The sequence below is a fragment of the Lontra canadensis genome, unplaced genomic scaffold, assembly GCF_010015895.1.
Source record: "Lontra canadensis isolate GAN:19392208 unplaced genomic scaffold, GSC_riverotter_1.0 scaffold9, whole genome shotgun sequence".
Lineage (NCBI taxonomy): Eukaryota > Metazoa > Chordata > Mammalia > Carnivora > Mustelidae > Lontra > Lontra canadensis.
This window is the reverse complement of record NW_022631003.1, coordinates 27,418,072-27,434,082: the sequence shown is the minus strand read 5'-3', so window position 1 is coordinate 27,434,082 and position 16,011 is coordinate 27,418,072. Positions and strand designations below refer to the sequence as shown.

The 16,011-nt window shown below is 42.4% G+C and overlaps 1 protein-coding gene across 1 annotated transcript; it reads right to left on the bottom strand.

Moving 5' to 3' along the window:
• Positions 1-8,823: 8,823 nt before the first annotated feature.
• Positions 8,824-10,718, bottom strand: LOC116866438 (cationic amino acid transporter 3-like). Its single transcript, XM_032855432.1, is given in 3 exon segments — positions 8,824-9,262; positions 9,293-9,968; positions 9,970-10,718. Coding segments are annotated over 3 exon segments (1,791 nt in total). The 5' UTR covers positions 10,662-10,718; the 3' UTR covers positions 8,824-8,839.
• Positions 10,719-16,011: the final 5,293 nt, after the last annotated feature.

Here is a 16,011-nt window from a genome sequence, read left to right as displayed (position 1 = left end):
TGGTGTAGAGAAATGCGACTGATTTCTGTGCATTGATTTTATATCCTGACACTTTACTGAATTCCTGTACAAGTTCTAGCAGTTTTGGAGTGGAGTCTTTTGGGTTTTCCACATAGAGTATCATATCATCTGCGAAGAGTGATAGTTTGACTTCTTCTTTGCCGATTTGGATGCCTTTAATTTCTTTTTGTTGTCTGATTGCTGAGGCTAGGACTTCTAGTACTATGTTGAATAGCAGTGGTGATAACGGACATCCCTGCCGTGTTCCTGACCTTAGCGGAAATGCTCTCAGTTTTTCTCCATTGAGAATGATATTTGCGATGGGTTTTTCATAGATGGCTTTGATAATATTGAGGTATGTGCCCTCTATCCCTACACTTTGAAGAGTTTTGATCAGGAAGGGATGCTGTACTTTGTCAAATGCTTTTTCAGCATCTATGGAGAGTATCATATGGTTCCTGTTCTTTCTTTTATTAATGTGTTTTATCACATTGATTGATTTGTGGATGTTGAACCAACCTTGCAGCCCTGGAATAAATCCCACTTGGTCGTGGTGAATAATCCTTTTAATGTACTGTTGAATCCTATTGGTTAGTATTTTGGTGAGAATTTTTGCATCTGTGTTCATCAAGGATATTGGTCTGTAGTTCTCTTTTTTGATGGGATCCTTTTCTGGTTTGGGGATCAAGGTGATGCTGGCCTCATAAAATGAGTTTGGAAGTTTTCCTTCCATTTTTATTTTTTGGAACAGTCTCAGGAGAATAGGAATTAGTTCTTCTTTAAATGTTTGGTAGAATTCCCCCGGGAAGCCGTCTGGCCCTGGGCTTTTGTTTGTTTGGAGATTTTTGATGACTGTTTCAATCTCCTTACTGGTTATGGGTCTGTTCAGGCTTTCTATTTCTTCCTGGTTCAGTTGTGGTAGTTTATGTGTCTCTAGGAATGCATCCATTTCTTCCAGATTGTCAAATTTGTTGGCGTAGAGTTGCTCATAATATGTTCTTATAATTGTCTGTATTTCTTTGGTGTTAGTTGTGATCTCTCCTCTTTCATTCATGATTTTATTGATTTGGGTCCTTTCTCTTTTCTTTTTGATAAGTCTGGCCAGGGGTTTATCAATCTTATTAATTCTTTCAAAGAACCAGCTCCTAGTTTCGTTGATTTGTTCTATTGTTTTTTTTTGGTTTCTAGTTCATTGATTTCTGCTCTGATCTTTATGATTTCTCTTCTGCTGCTGGGTTTAGGGTTTCTTTCTTGTTCTTTCTCCAGCTCCTTTAGGTGTAGGGTTAGGTTGTGTACCTGAGACCTTTCTTGTTTCTTGAGAAAGGCTTGTACCGCTATATATTTTCCTCTCAGGACTGCCTTTGTTGTGTCCCACAGATTTTGAACTGTTGTATTTTCATTATCATTTGTTTCCATGAATTTTTTCAATTCTTCTTTAATTTCCTGGTTGACCCATTCATTCTTTAGAAGGATGCTGTTTAGTCGCCATGTATTTGGGTTCTTTCCAAATTTCCTCTTGCGATTGAGTTCTAGCTTCAGAGCATTGTGGTCTGAAAATATGCAGGGAATGATCCCAATCTTTTGATACCGGTTGAGACCTGATTTAGAACCAAGGATGTGATCTATTCTGGAGAATGTTCCATGTGCACTAGAGAAGAATGTGTATTCTGTTGCTTTGGGATGAAATGTTCTGAATATATCTGTGATGTCCATCTGGTCCAGTGTGTCATTTAAGGCCTTTATTTCCTTGTTGATCTTTTGCTTGGATGATCTGTCCATTTCAGTGAGGGCAGTGTTAAAGTCCCCTACTATTATTGTATTATTGTCGATGTGTTTCTTTGATTTTGTTATTAATTGGTTTATATAGTTGGCTGCTCCCACGTTAGGGGCATAGATATTTACAATTGTTAGATCTTCTTGTTGGGCAGATCCATTGAGTATGATATAGTGTCCTTCTTCATCTCTTATTATAGTCTTTGGTTTAAAATCTAATTGATCTGATGTAAGGATTGCCACTCCTGCTTTCTTCTGATGTCCATTAGCACGGTAAATTCTTTTCCACCCCCTCACTTTAAATCTGGAGGTGTCTACGGGTTTAAAATGAGTTTCTTGTAGGCAACATATAGATGGGTTTTGTTTTTTTATCCATTCTGATACCCTGTGTCTTTTGATTGGGGCATTTATCCCATTAACATTCAGGGTAACTATTGAGAGATATGAATTTAGTGCCATTGTATTGCCTGTAAGGTGACTGTTACTGTATATTGTTTCTGTTCCTTTCTGATCTACTACTTTTAGGCTCTCTCTTTGCTTAGAGGACCCCTTTCAATATTTCCTGTAGAGCTGGCTTGGTGTTTGCAAATTCTTTCAGTTTTTGTTTGTCCTGAAAGCTTTTAATCTCTCCTTCTATTTTCAATGATAGCCTAGCTGGATATAGTATTCTTGGCTGCATGTTTTTCTCGTTTAGTACCCTGAATATATCATACCAGCTCTTTCTGGCCTGCCAGGTCTCTGTGGATAAGTCTGCTGCCAATCTAATATTTTTACCATTGTATGTTACAGACTTCTTTTCCCGGGCTGCTTTCAGGATTTTCTCTTTGTCACTAAGACTTGTAAATGTTACTATTAGGTGACGGGGTGTGGACCTATTCTTATTGATTTTGAGGGGGGTTCTCTGCACCTCCTGGATTTTGATGCTTGTTCCCTTTGCCATATTGGGGAAATTCTCTCCAATAATTCTCTCCAATACACCTTCTGCTCCCCTCTCTCTTTCTTCTTCTTCTGGAATCCCAATTATTCTAATGTTGTTTCATCTTATGGTGTCACTTATCTCTCGAATTCTGCCCTCGTGGTCCAGTAGCTGTTTGTCCCTCTTTTGCTCAGCTTCTTTATTCTCTGTCATTTGGTCTTCTATATCGCTAATTCTCTCTTCTGCCTCATTTATTCTAGCAGTGAGAGCCTCCATTTTTTATTGCACCTCAGTAATAGCTTTTTTGATTTCAACTTGGTTAGATTTTAGTTCTTTTATTTCTCCAGAAAGGGCTTTTGTCTCTCTGGTGAGGGTTTCTCTAATATCTTCCATGCCTTTTTTGAGCCTGGCTAGAACCTTGAGAATCGTCATTCTGAACTCTAGATCTGACATATTACCAATGTCTGTATTGATTAGGTGCCTAGCCTTCGGTACTGCCTCTTGTTCTTTTTTTTGTGGTGAATTTTTCTGCCTTGTCATTTTGTCCAGATAAGAGTATATGAAGGAGCAAGTAAAATACAAAAAGGGTGGCAACAACCCCAGGAAAATATGCTTTAGCCAAATCAGAAGAAATCCCAAATCATGAGGGGGTAGAAAGGGGATAAAAAGAGGTTCAGAAAGAAAGAAAGAAAGAAGAAACAAATAAAAAAAGAAAACCAATAAAGAAAAAATATAAAAAGGAAAAAAATATATTAGATAAACTAGTTAAAAAACGTTAAAAAATTTAGCAGAAGAAGAGAAAAAAAATTGAAAAAGAAAAAAAAAATTAAATTAACTGCAAGGCTAAAGAATCATGGGGAGAGAGCCATGAGTTCCGTGCTTTGCTTTCTCCTCCTCTGGAATTCCGCTGCTCTCCTTGGTATTGAAACTGCACTCCTTGGTAGGTGAACTTGGTCCTGGCTGGGTTTCTTGTTGATCTTCTGGGAGAGGGGCCTGTTGTAGTGATTCTCAAGTGTCTTTGCCCCAGACGGAGTTGCACTGCCCTTACCAGGGGCCGGACTGAGTAATCATCTCAGTTTTGCTTTCAGGAGCTTTTGTTCCCTGAGCGCTTTCCGTAGAATTCCGGAGGACGCGAATGAAGATGGCGGCCTCCCAGTCTCCGGCCCGGAGGAGCCGAGAGCCTGGCGCTCCACTCCTCAGTGCGCCCTCAGGGAACAGTGCCCAATTACTCCCGTCACACTGGCCTCCGGCCGCGCTCCGAGCTGACCGAGCCTGTGACCGGTTCAAGGTAACCCCGAGCTTAGAGCTCACTCCTTGTCTCTGTAGCCGGCTTCCCTGTTCTAATACCTGTAAGCTCTGCGACACTCAGACACCCCCGATCCTTCTGTGACCCCGCGGGACCTGAGGCCACGCTGACCCTGTGTGGGCTTCACCCAAGTTAAGCCTCTGGAGCGATGTCTCTCAGTGGAACAGACTTTTAAAAGTCCCGATTTTGTGGTCCGTTGCTCCGCTGCTTGCCGGGAGCCGGCCCCTCCCCCTGCGGTCTATCTTCCCGTCACTTTGGATTCACTTCTCTGCCAGTCCTACCTTTCAGAAAGTGGTTGATTTTCTGTTTCTAGAATTGCTGTTCTTCTCTTCGATCTCCCGTTGGATTTGTAGGTGTTTTCAATCTTTAGATAAGCTATCTAGCTGATCTCCCGCTACCTGAAGTAGTCTCAGCCTGCTACTTCTCCGCCATCTTCGAGGACATCGGAATTATAGGGCTCTTATGTTTTGTTATTAACCTATTAAAAAATCATCAAAATATCCCTTAAAAAGCATCAGTTTGGTCCCCACCAGGGTATAACCCCTCATACAGTCATCTGATACCACCTTAAAGCCTTTGAAAGATGAAAGAATCCTAATTTCCAGGAGAAAATAGTTAAGAACTCCTATTTCCCAACCTCCATAGTCTCCTCTATTACTATAATCACATTATCATTCATTTGACAAGGGGACAGTACAACCCTGAGGTGGGGTATGACTAACATGACCTCCCCAGTTCCTTTCAGGCCATGATATGAAATAAGGGTAACAGAATTGGCATCAGTCTTGACACATGCAATGCTTGCCCCAGGAGAGACCCCTGGTGAACAGGCAGATGCCAGGAGGGGCACAGTAGGCATTTCCCCAAAGTGGGCAGAGTGCTATACCCTGGCATAGTGACTGTCATGGTTGTCCTAGAGCCAGGAGAGTAGCCAGGATCCACACTTCCCCCTCTTCCCAAATTCAACTTCCCCAGCCTAGGCCTCTCCTTTTGTGCTCCAAATTCCTAAGTTTTCAGACCTTCCGTAGTGCTCATCTGAGGCCAGACACATATCATGGATCACCTGTGTTTCTCAAACTGTAAAGAACACACAAATCACTTGGGAGCCTGTTAAAAATGCAGCTTCTGTGTCAGTAGATCTAAGTTGGAGCATGAGATTCTGCATTTCTAACAAGCTCCCAAGGTGATACTCACATTGCTTGTTTATCGACCATAATTTTTTTTTAAGATTTTTATTTACTTATTTGAGAGGGAGAGAGACAGAGAGAGAGAGATCGTGAACAATGGGAAGAGATAGAGTGAAAAGCAGACTCCCCACTGACCAGGGAGCCTGGGACTCGATCCCAGGACCCTGGGATCATGACCTGAGCCAAACGCAGCCTCTTAACCAACTGAGCCACCCCGGTGACCATGGACCATACTTTGAAGAGCAGGATCTAGATGACTGCAGCAGTTGCTACAAGTGTCTCCCAGAAACAATCCTTCTGTCCACATCCTCCTCCCTATCTATCCTCCAGATGGCAATGAGAATCATATCTCATCCCTTTCTGATTCAGGAGTCTCACTCCATGGCACAATACACAATACAAACCTGGCTTGTAAATTCTCTTCAAGTGTGGAAACACATCCCTCACAAGTCTCATCTTTCATGACTTTTAAAGGTCCATGTAACCCAGAATCACTGTCCTATTTATTTTCCAATTCACCTATCCCTCTCTTATTTCCCAAGTTGCTCTATAGGCATCCTCGTCCAGGAAGTGTTTCTTAACCAATACTTCTTCCCCACTTCTACTCTCCTCCCCATCTTTACTCTCACCTTCCCTTTCAAAGTAATGATGCCTTAGTCTAACACCATTTATTAATTCCTCCTATGTTTGTCCATTTTCCCCCCTATTTGGGGTATAAATTCTCTCTCCCTAAACAATCTTAGGTGCTATTATAAGATTTTTGCACCAATCTCTCAAAAAGTATCTAAGGGAGTAGGTAGTATATAGGTAACCCTGCCTCTAGCAGGCTTCCCTGGAGTCACCCACTCCCTTTTGGGAAGATGGGAAATTCCACAAGTAACAAAGTAGCCTCCTATCCTTTTCCTCCTAGGGGCCTGCCCTGAGGAGGTCTAAATAAACACAATAGCAAAACCCTGGCCCTCCTATAACAAAGCATAAGACTCTGAGTGCATCAAGAATGATGCCATGTCTGTCTCTTCAATTCACTAATCAAAGTCACAGTAAGGGGTGGGTAGAAAGAGGCCGGGATTAGTACTCTGTTCAGTGGTGTTCCAACATTAGTGGGTGCCACCTCACTTGGAGTGCTTACGAGAACACAGATTGCTGGGTCCCATCCCCAGCTTTTGGAATTCAGTACGTCTGGATGGGGCCCAGAACTTGTCCTTCTAACAAGTTCCTATTGATACTGATACCTGGTGATGCTCCCAAGAGTCCAGGGATCCCACTTTGAAAACCAAACTCCAGCTGAAGGCTCTCCATTTATAAAGATGAAGGAGGGAAACAAAGAACAGTGTTGTTCATTCAAAAGTAACAGGGAAAATACAGACTTGGGACAAGACAATGCCTGAAACGACCTCCCCTGTGCAGCTCCATCTCTTCCCATGGGAGGTAGGGATGGGCCTGGAGTAGTGAAATTTATAGAAGGCCTAACCTGCTCTAACTCTAGGGAATCCCTGAAGGTGAGACTGGCTCCAGCAGGGGCACAACAGGTTTCTTTTTCTGTCTTTCCCCTTCCTTCCAACCATCCTTCCATCTGTCCTTTCTTCTGTCCTTCCTTCCTTCTGTCCCATCTCTCCTTTCTCTCTCTCTTTCTTTCTTTTAGATTTTATTTATATTTATTTATTATAAATATATATTTATATATGTTTATATGATATATATTTATATAAATGAAACATAAATATATATAAATTTAAAATTTATTGTTTATAAATATTTATATATTTATTTGAGAGAATGAGCGAGCATGCAGAACTACACTCAGGAGCTGGGAGGAGACACTGAGGGGGAGGGAAATGGAGGGAGAAACCTAAGCAGACTCCAAGCTAAGCAAAGAGCCCAACTCTGGCTCTGGCTTCACTCCACATGTGCATGCTCTGTTGTCCCCTCACACAGCCAAGGCTCAAGCTACACAGCCCGCTCAGTGTGCTCTGAACACTGTTTTGTTTTCTCGTGCTTTTGTAGTGACTTTCTTTCTGCCTACAGTCTCTCCCTCTGTGTGTGCCCATGTGTGGCAAATCCTATCAGTTCGTGGGGAGAGCCAACTGATTCCATCGCCCATTCCTTTATAAAGTCTTCTGATTTCACCAACCAATCCTCATCTCTGTGCCAGCCACAAGTGGTCATCCTAAATTCATCCACTCTAAATTCACAAGACACTTTATTTGTATGTTACTAATGATAACACTTTCTACTTTCTGTCCCTCTATGCCTTACCTTTTGTATTAGAATATAAGCTCCTCAAGGGCAGAAGTCATATTTCATCTTTTTTTTTTTTTGTCTTTTCTGGTTTCTTTCTTTCTTTCTCTTTTTGTTGAAGTGTAGTTGATATACAGTGTTGTCATATTACTCTCAGGTGTACAATATGATGATTTAGCAATTCCACACATTTCTCAGAGCTCATCAAGATAAGTGTACTCTTATATTCTTCATTCCCTTTATCTATTTCACCCATCCCCTTACTCCAACCACTTTGGCAACCTCCAGTTTGTTCCTTGTGTTGAAGAGTATGTTTTTTTTTTTTTTTTTGTCTCTCTTTTTAGTTCATTAGTTTTATTTTCTATATAAGAGTGAAATCATATATTTGCCTTTCTCAGTCTGACATCTCACTTAATGTATCCCCTCTATGTCTATCTGTATTGTTATAAATGGTAACATTTCATTCTCTTTTATAGCTAGGTAGTATTCCACTGTGTTTGTGTGTGTGTACGCACATACTACAACATCTTCTTTATCCTTTCATCTGGACGCTTGGGTTCCTTCCGTATCCAATTGTAAATAATGCTGCAATAAATATAAGGGTGCATATGTCTTTTTGAATTCATGTAAGCACTTCTTCACAGCAAAGGGAATCATCAACAAAATAAAAAGTTCACCTATTGAATGGGAGAAGATATTGGCAAATAATATATCCAATAAGGGGTTAATATCCAAAGACATAAAGAACTTACACACATACAAGAAAAACAAATCCAATTTTAAAATGGGCAGAAGACCTAAATATTTTTCCAAAGAAGACAAACAGATGGCCAACAGACATATGAAAAGATATTCAGCATCACTAAAGTTCAGGGAAATTTAAATTAAAACTACAATGAAATATCACTTTACACCTGTCAGAATATCTACATCTAAAAAGACAAAAAGTGTTAGAGAGTATGTGGAGAAAAAGGAACCCATGTGTACTCTTCTTGGGACTGTAAATCTGTGCAACCACTGTGAAAATGGTATTGAGATTCCTCAAAATATTAAAAATAGAATTACCATATGATCCACTATTCCCACCACTGGATATTTATCCAAAGAAAACAAAAACATTTTTTCTACTTTATTTTAATAATAATTCTTTTTAAAGCCAGCAAGCAGCTACAGACACAACTGAAATGAGACAGAAAAAAAAGGGGGGAAGGAAGATTAAAGACACATCCTTCATACACAATGAATACAGAGCTCTATTAGCATTCTCCCACCAACATGCTATGGGAGGCGTAGTTTTACATGTGCCCAGGAGTACTCTCTGTTATTGTGCAGAGGACCAGACAGCATTCGGGATGATGATGTCAAATCAAATATGTATTGGCACTGCTCAATTCAAGGTCTAGAGTTTGGGCCCTTACTTCAGTGGGGCTGTGCAACCAGGCTGTGCTGGATTCCATACGTGAAGTAGATAACAAACCCAATCAGCATCCAGACACCAACTGGGGCCCAGGTGACAGCTGACATCTGCATCATAAGGCAAGCATTCATAAAGATGCTCAAGAGTGGGAGGAGAGGCAGAGCAGGGACCTTAAAGTGAAGGGTAGTGGAGCTCTGTGGCTGTCTCCAGATGACCCCAGTGATCCCAGTGATGAGCACCAGGAGCAGCACAACCACTGTGATCGGCCCTGGGTCTCCAGAAAGCAGACCTGGCCAGTGGGCCAGCACCAGGCAGAGGAGAGTCAGCAGCAGAACTAGCAGTGAGGAGCAAACAATGACAACCCAGCCAGAGAGTGGAGTGGGGGTGGGGCTGCCTGGAAAAAATAGTCCTTGTAGAGTCAGCTTCTCTGCTGTAGGTGCAGTCTCCTTCTGCACCTGTGTTTGATTTTCCCCATTCTCCTCCTGCATCTGCACTTCATTTTCTCTCTTCTTCTTAGGCTGATACCTGATGATGAGAACACAAAAAGCCATCAGGGAGTAAGCTATCAGGGTCCCAATTGACATGAGGTGCAGAAGATCAGCAAGTCTCAAGAAGAATGCCATGATTGCTGCAATAATGCCAAAGATCACAGTGGCCATGATGAGCATGTAGGTGCCAGTATGGATTCTGGCAAGGACAGGGAACAGGAGGCTATCCTCTGCCATGACATGTATCAACTGACCAATGGGGAACATATAACCCAAGAGGCTGACAGAAAGACTACAGAGGAATACCAGAGCTACAGCATAGTAGGCAGGGGCCCAGCCAATATGGAGAAAAGCCTCAGGCAAGGTGCTCCCAGGTCGAATCTGGTAGTAAGGAACCATAAGTGTAAGGGCTGCAGAGACACCAAAATACACCAAAACACAGATGAGCAGTGACATCACAATGCCCATGGGGATGGAACGCTGGTGGTTCTGGGCTGCTTCAACTCTGGTAACAATGTTATCGAAACCTATAAATGCATAGAAACAAGTAGCTGATCCATGGAGAATCCCCGCAAAGCCAAAAGGCACAAATCCTCCAGAGCCCAGAGGGCCCAAGCTAGAGGTGTCATTGAGTTTCATCCTTTCTGTAGTCTTCTTCTGTGAGCTTCCAGTTGTGCAGGTCCCCCTTAATGAAGCCAGAGATGATGACAAAACTGAGAATCAAAAGTCTCACCAAAGTGGCCACTTTGGTTAACAGCATCGACTCCCTAAACCTCAAAGTCAGCAATCCAATGAGCAAAAACACAAGGCCCACAATAAAGAAACCTAGAATCTTTGCAAGGACCTGGGGAAAATGCAATAAGATGCTTTCATTCAGGGCCTGAGAGATCTGGTACCCAAACATGTTGTCAAAAGCTGAAATCCAGGCAAAGACCATATTGGATGTACCAGCAACATAGGAGAAGATGAGGTTCCAGCCAGTGATGAAGGCCCAGATTTCACCTACAGTGACATAGGCATAGAGATATGCAGAGCCAGAAAGGGGAATCCGGGCACTAAGCTCTGCATAGCACAGTCCAGCCAACAATGAAGTTAGGCCAGCCACCGTAAAGCAGATCACAGTGGATGGTCCTGCTTGATTACCGGCCACCTCACCAACCAGGATATACACACCTACACCCATTGTGAGGTTCACACCCAGGGCCACTAAATCCACAGTTCTGTCAGTGGCAGTCTTAGTCACATCTTTCTCTAGCATTCGTCTGCGTACCAGCTTTTGACCGAATATGTGAAGTGTCTGACACAGCCCTCTAGCTGGAATTGAAGAGGATTCCATATCAGAGAGCTGTAGCAAGTGCAGGTTGCTGAGTGACTCAGATCAGGTTCGGTGAGGCTGAGTTAAGTGGAGCTGGGTTGAGGCTGCCGAGTTCCATTGCTCAGCCTTCAGGCTGCTGCTTCATATTTTTCTTATATGTGCTGTCGCTCCATACGCCTAAGTAAACAATAAATATTTACTGAACAATGGTGTTCAACCAGTGCTCAGAAGTCACATGTCACCTGTTGCAGCCCAAGTATCACAGAAACTAACACTAAAAGACATCAAAGAAAAATCAACTGGCAGAGCACCTGGGTGGCTCAGGCATTAAGTGTCTGCCTTCAGCTCAGGTCATGATTCTGGGTCCTGGGATTGAGCCCCACATTGGGCTCCCTGCTCAGCAAGGAGCCTGCTTCTCCCTCTAGCACCCTCCCTGCTTTTTTTTTCCCACTCTTGCTGTCTCTCTGTCAAATAAAAAAACAAAATCTTTAAAAAAAAAAAAGAAAAATAAAAATCAACTGACTTTCCCCCCACATTCTCCTGTTGTGCACACCACAGGACATAATCCTATTTGAGTTCATCTAAGTCATGTAGGTTCATGTACTAATTAAGCTATAAGACACAACAGGGCATGAATATACTGTGCAGTTATTCATATACAAGATATGCGTGGTACTTGAGCATGAGTTATGACACATTAATTCACAGACGAGTGGACCTTGTTACAATTACAGAATCATTTTTAAAATATCATCTAAGGTTAGAATACAAATATTGGTCCACTGGTCTTAAAACCCTTACCCCAGGTCCCCTGGGTGGCTCAGTTCGTTAATCATCTGCCTTCGGCTCCAGTCGTGATCCCGGGGTCCTAGGATTGAGTCCTGCATCAGGCTCCCTGCTTGGTGGGGAGTCTGTTTCCCCCTCTACCTCTGCCTCTCTCTCTCTCTCTCTCATGAATGAGTGAATGAATGAATGAATAAATGAATAATAAAATTTTTAAGGAAAGAAAACAAACCCTTACCCCAACATCAGCTGGGCAAGGGTCAGGTGGCACTTTGTCACCCCTTTCTCCTCATTCTGCATCATCATTTAGCTGTACTGATGGCCAAGAATGTATAGTCTTCCCCTTCCCTTTATCCACTTGGCCCACAGGGGTGCTGTGAACAGAGAGGAAGAGGTAGAAAGGGGCAGGACCTTCATAACCACCTGCAAGAAGGAGAGGACCAGGCTATCTGGGAAGGAAATACTGGAGAAATGGTGGTAGCAGCCAACCCAGCGTCCAGGACTGAGATGGGATAGGAGCCAGGAAGGTAGTTTTATGAATTCCAAAATTCAGTACATCTCACCCAAATCATCCAGGCAAAATTCACTATAATTTTCATGTCCTCAGCCATGAGAGTGTGATCCAAAGGGAGAAAAATAAGTCCTCTAGCTCAGAAGCACATGACCAAAACAATTCCTTTGTTTCCTCCTTCTGGGTTCCAGGAGAGAAGGTGAATTCACTTCTTTAGACAGTCTCCTCACTAGCCACATTGTTCTCTATACACACCCTGTGATCTCAGTTGCCAGGGTCCTGGAGAATCTGCCCTGCTCTGTGAGCTTGTATTAAAACACTCACTTGTAACTCCCTATTAATTTTTCAGATGGAGTTATTTTTAACTCATTCAAAACATGCTCTCAGTATGCCAAATATATTTTCTTAATGAAGGAGCTGGCATGAGGGTCCTTCTTTCCCCTACTCCCCTGCTACATTCAAATGGTTTTCTCCTCGGGGGAGAAAGTGTCAGGCGTAATAAATCACAGCCAAGCCCCACAAAGGAGTAGTGAAGAACAGAGAAAAGAAAGACACGCAGCCCACACTATCCTCCCTACTCATGCTTTGGTTTGAGAGAATTTTAGGAAATATTGTCAGAGGTTTTTAAAGATAGAAAGATCAGGTCAAAGTTGAAAAGTCATCTCTATAGTGATCAAAAGGACCCCTTGAATTATGGGTCAGACCTTCTGTCTACAAATCCATCTATCCAGACTCCTTATTTGCTACTTACCAGCTCCAATGTTATGATTTACCAACAATAATGTGTGAGAGATAAGGAGAGCCAATTCTTCACTCATGGAACCTGTCTATATTACTAAATGTTATTGAGGTGTCCCCCACCAGTCCCCAGGCTTCAAACTCTTCAATGGTTCCCCAATACCTTTCTTTCATAGTCCCTCCTTCCTTCAAAATCTGACTTGAGCTAATTTCTCTAGCCTCATCCCCTCCCCAGTTCCTGCTCCAGCTGCAAATTTCTACACTCACCCTGTTCCCTTGCCTTTAATGACATTTTGTCCCCTTCATGTAGCCAAACCTCACTTCTCCTTCAGTTCCCAGTTTAGAAGTTACTTCCCTGGAAATCTCCCCTGACCCTTATGTTGCCCTTCCAATGTGCTCTCATAGCACCTGGCTTCCCCCATGTGCCATTGATACTAAGATATCTAAATTCCAGGCCAGCTGCCTGTTTCCTCCATCAGACTGATGTAGATGCTCATAAGTATTTGTTAACCAAATGACCACACTGAGAAGAGAAACCCAAAAGAGCACACAATCTAGAATTCATATCTACTTGAGTTTGAAATACATACTTTGTAGCCAAGCAGCTTTTATAACACTGGCTCAGGTAAAGATATGGATGGTATCACCTTCCTTGAAGAAGCCAATCAAAATGAAAAATTTGAATGGAAAACCTTGACTACACATCATTCATGGCAGCTATAAGCCACACGTAAGTGATAAAGAATTGCTTCCTTTTGAGGACACTTGTTTTAACAATATGAGAATGTCTTGGGTTATAGGCAACTAATAACCCATACCCAGTTAGAGAAACTTCATGTTCAGGCCCTATAATCCAGGCAGGATGTCCTAAGGCAGAGGTTCTCTCTTTGGGGGACAGAGGGAGGCATAATGAAGACACCTGGGGACATTTTCAAACTTCAGATCCTCTCTCTAGGAGATTCTTGTCCACTAGCCCTATACTTCCCATGACTGCTCTAAACCACACAAGTGACAAGAAACTGTCCTCAAGTTCAAGGGGAAGAGATTCTAGAAGTTTCTTTTACAGGAAGGCAGCACAGTTGAGTCGTTAGGAATAAGGTTGTTCAGGTAGACTGTTCAGGTTCAAATGGCACCTCAACCTCCCATCTGGTGACTCTGGACAAATTAGTTCTCCTCTTGGGGCTTTAGTTTCCACAATAGTTGAATAGTCAAGTAATTACCACCTAGGATAGTTGTGAGGAGTAAGTGAAATGATGCCTGCAAAGTTCTTAGTTCGGTGCTTAGCAAACAATATGGACATAATATAACTTACCTAATATTTAATATTGAAATCTGATCCAAAGTCCCCCAAAGTTGATAATACTTGGTTTTTATAAATGTCTATCTTCAAAATCATCCACTAAACAGTCAATCCTGTTAGCCCTCATGAGACAATGAAATTAGTATATTCCATATAATTTTCCCTAAAATTCAAAGGACTCTAACTGGATACCTTCAAACATGCTGGTCCTAAACACGTGAGGGTCCTAGGCTCACTGAGTTAGACCAGGAATCAAAAAATGCAAGGCTCAAATACAATGATGATGATGATGATGATGATGATGATAATGATGATGATGGTAATAGTCTCTTTGCCTGAAGATGCCTCGTCTTATTTCTGGAATAGGTAGTGCTGCGTACTATAGATGTAAGAACAATGAACACTATGACAGAATTCTGCATGTGAGGTCCTGGCCCTTCCTCATGACTACATGAACTCGGGAATTTGCTCACTCTCTCTAAGCCTCGATCTCCTCATCCACCAGGGGCCTCACCTGACCTCCCTCATTGGATCAGCATGAGAATTCAGTGAGGAGATAAAAATCATCATACAGTTTGTGGGAATGTGACTGGGGCACCATCCTGAAGCACTATCCCGGTGGAATTAAGAACGCACACACCCTCCCATGATGTGCACACTCCAAAGAGACTCTCCTGAGTCCATAAGGAGCGCATGTGAGCACATTCATCACAGGATTGTTTGTGGTGGCAGGAAGTGGAAGCTGTGCCAGCGACTATTCCTAGAGGAATATATAAGTAAAATGGGCCATGTGTGCACGATGAAATGCTGCACTGCAGTAAGAGATAATGAAGCAGATTTACAGACAGCAATTTGGGTAGATCTCGGAAACCATGTTAGGTAGCAAAAGTAAAGACGGAATGAAGTGTATGGCACAATGCCTTTTCTTTTTTTTTTAGATTTTACTTATTTATTTGAGAGGGAGCGTAAGAGTTGGGAGGGGCAGAGGGAGAGAGAGGAGTACAGTTCCCCCTGAGCAAAGAGCCCAGTGGACACTTGGGGCTCCAGCCGAGGTCCCTGGGATCATGACCTGAGCTGAAGGCAGATGTCTTACACACTGAGTCACCCAGGCACCCCTAGCACAATGCCTTTTAAGACAACCAAAAACCATTGTATATTTGTCACGGATACACATATATCTGTTAAAATGTCAGGACATACCTCTGTCCATTTTCTTCCACTGGTTTCCCTTTTTATTCAGACTAAAGCCGAAGTGTGTATTTACAATGACCTACAAAGTCCTACAGTATTTGTCACTGACCCTGATACCACTTAACCTTTGTTTCTCTCTCTTCCTACTCATTTCTCTCTAGGCACTGGCCTCCTAACCATTCTGGCCTCCTCACATACCAGGTAAGACCCTACTTCAGGACCTTTGCACTGGCTGTCTTCTATAAATGCATCACTTCTGGCCCAGATAGCCACATGGTTGCTCTCTTAACTGAATTTGGTGAATAGCAGGATTATTGGCACAGCCTTCCTGAATCATCACACACATAACTGCAATCTGCTCCTAACTACAGACAATAGACCTGGTCCCCAGCCCTTCTTTTTTTCCCCCTAGTATTTATCACTATTTAAGATACTGTATGTTTTACTTATTTATTTCTTCATGATTTGTCTCACTGAAAAAGAATGTAAGTTCCAAGAAGCAGGGAGCTTTTTTTTCCCACTCTTTTGCTCCTGGCTGTATTTCCCATACCTACAATTGTGCCTGACACATAATCATTACTGTATTTTTCGAATGGATGAGAATATCTAACTACACATAGAGAGCATGGACTGGAAGAGCATTTGTTAAATACATTAAAGCAAGTGTCTCCAGTGAGAAGAGGGAATGAGAATAGAGATAAGGATGAAGAGGAAAATAAAATGCACTAAAAAGGAGCCTGACCAGAAGTGATGGTGCAAACATGCCACGACTGATGGAGGGACCGACTCCACTCTGTGCACTGCAGGCTCAATATGGGAATTTGGGGAGATAATGTTGTGAGAGGACC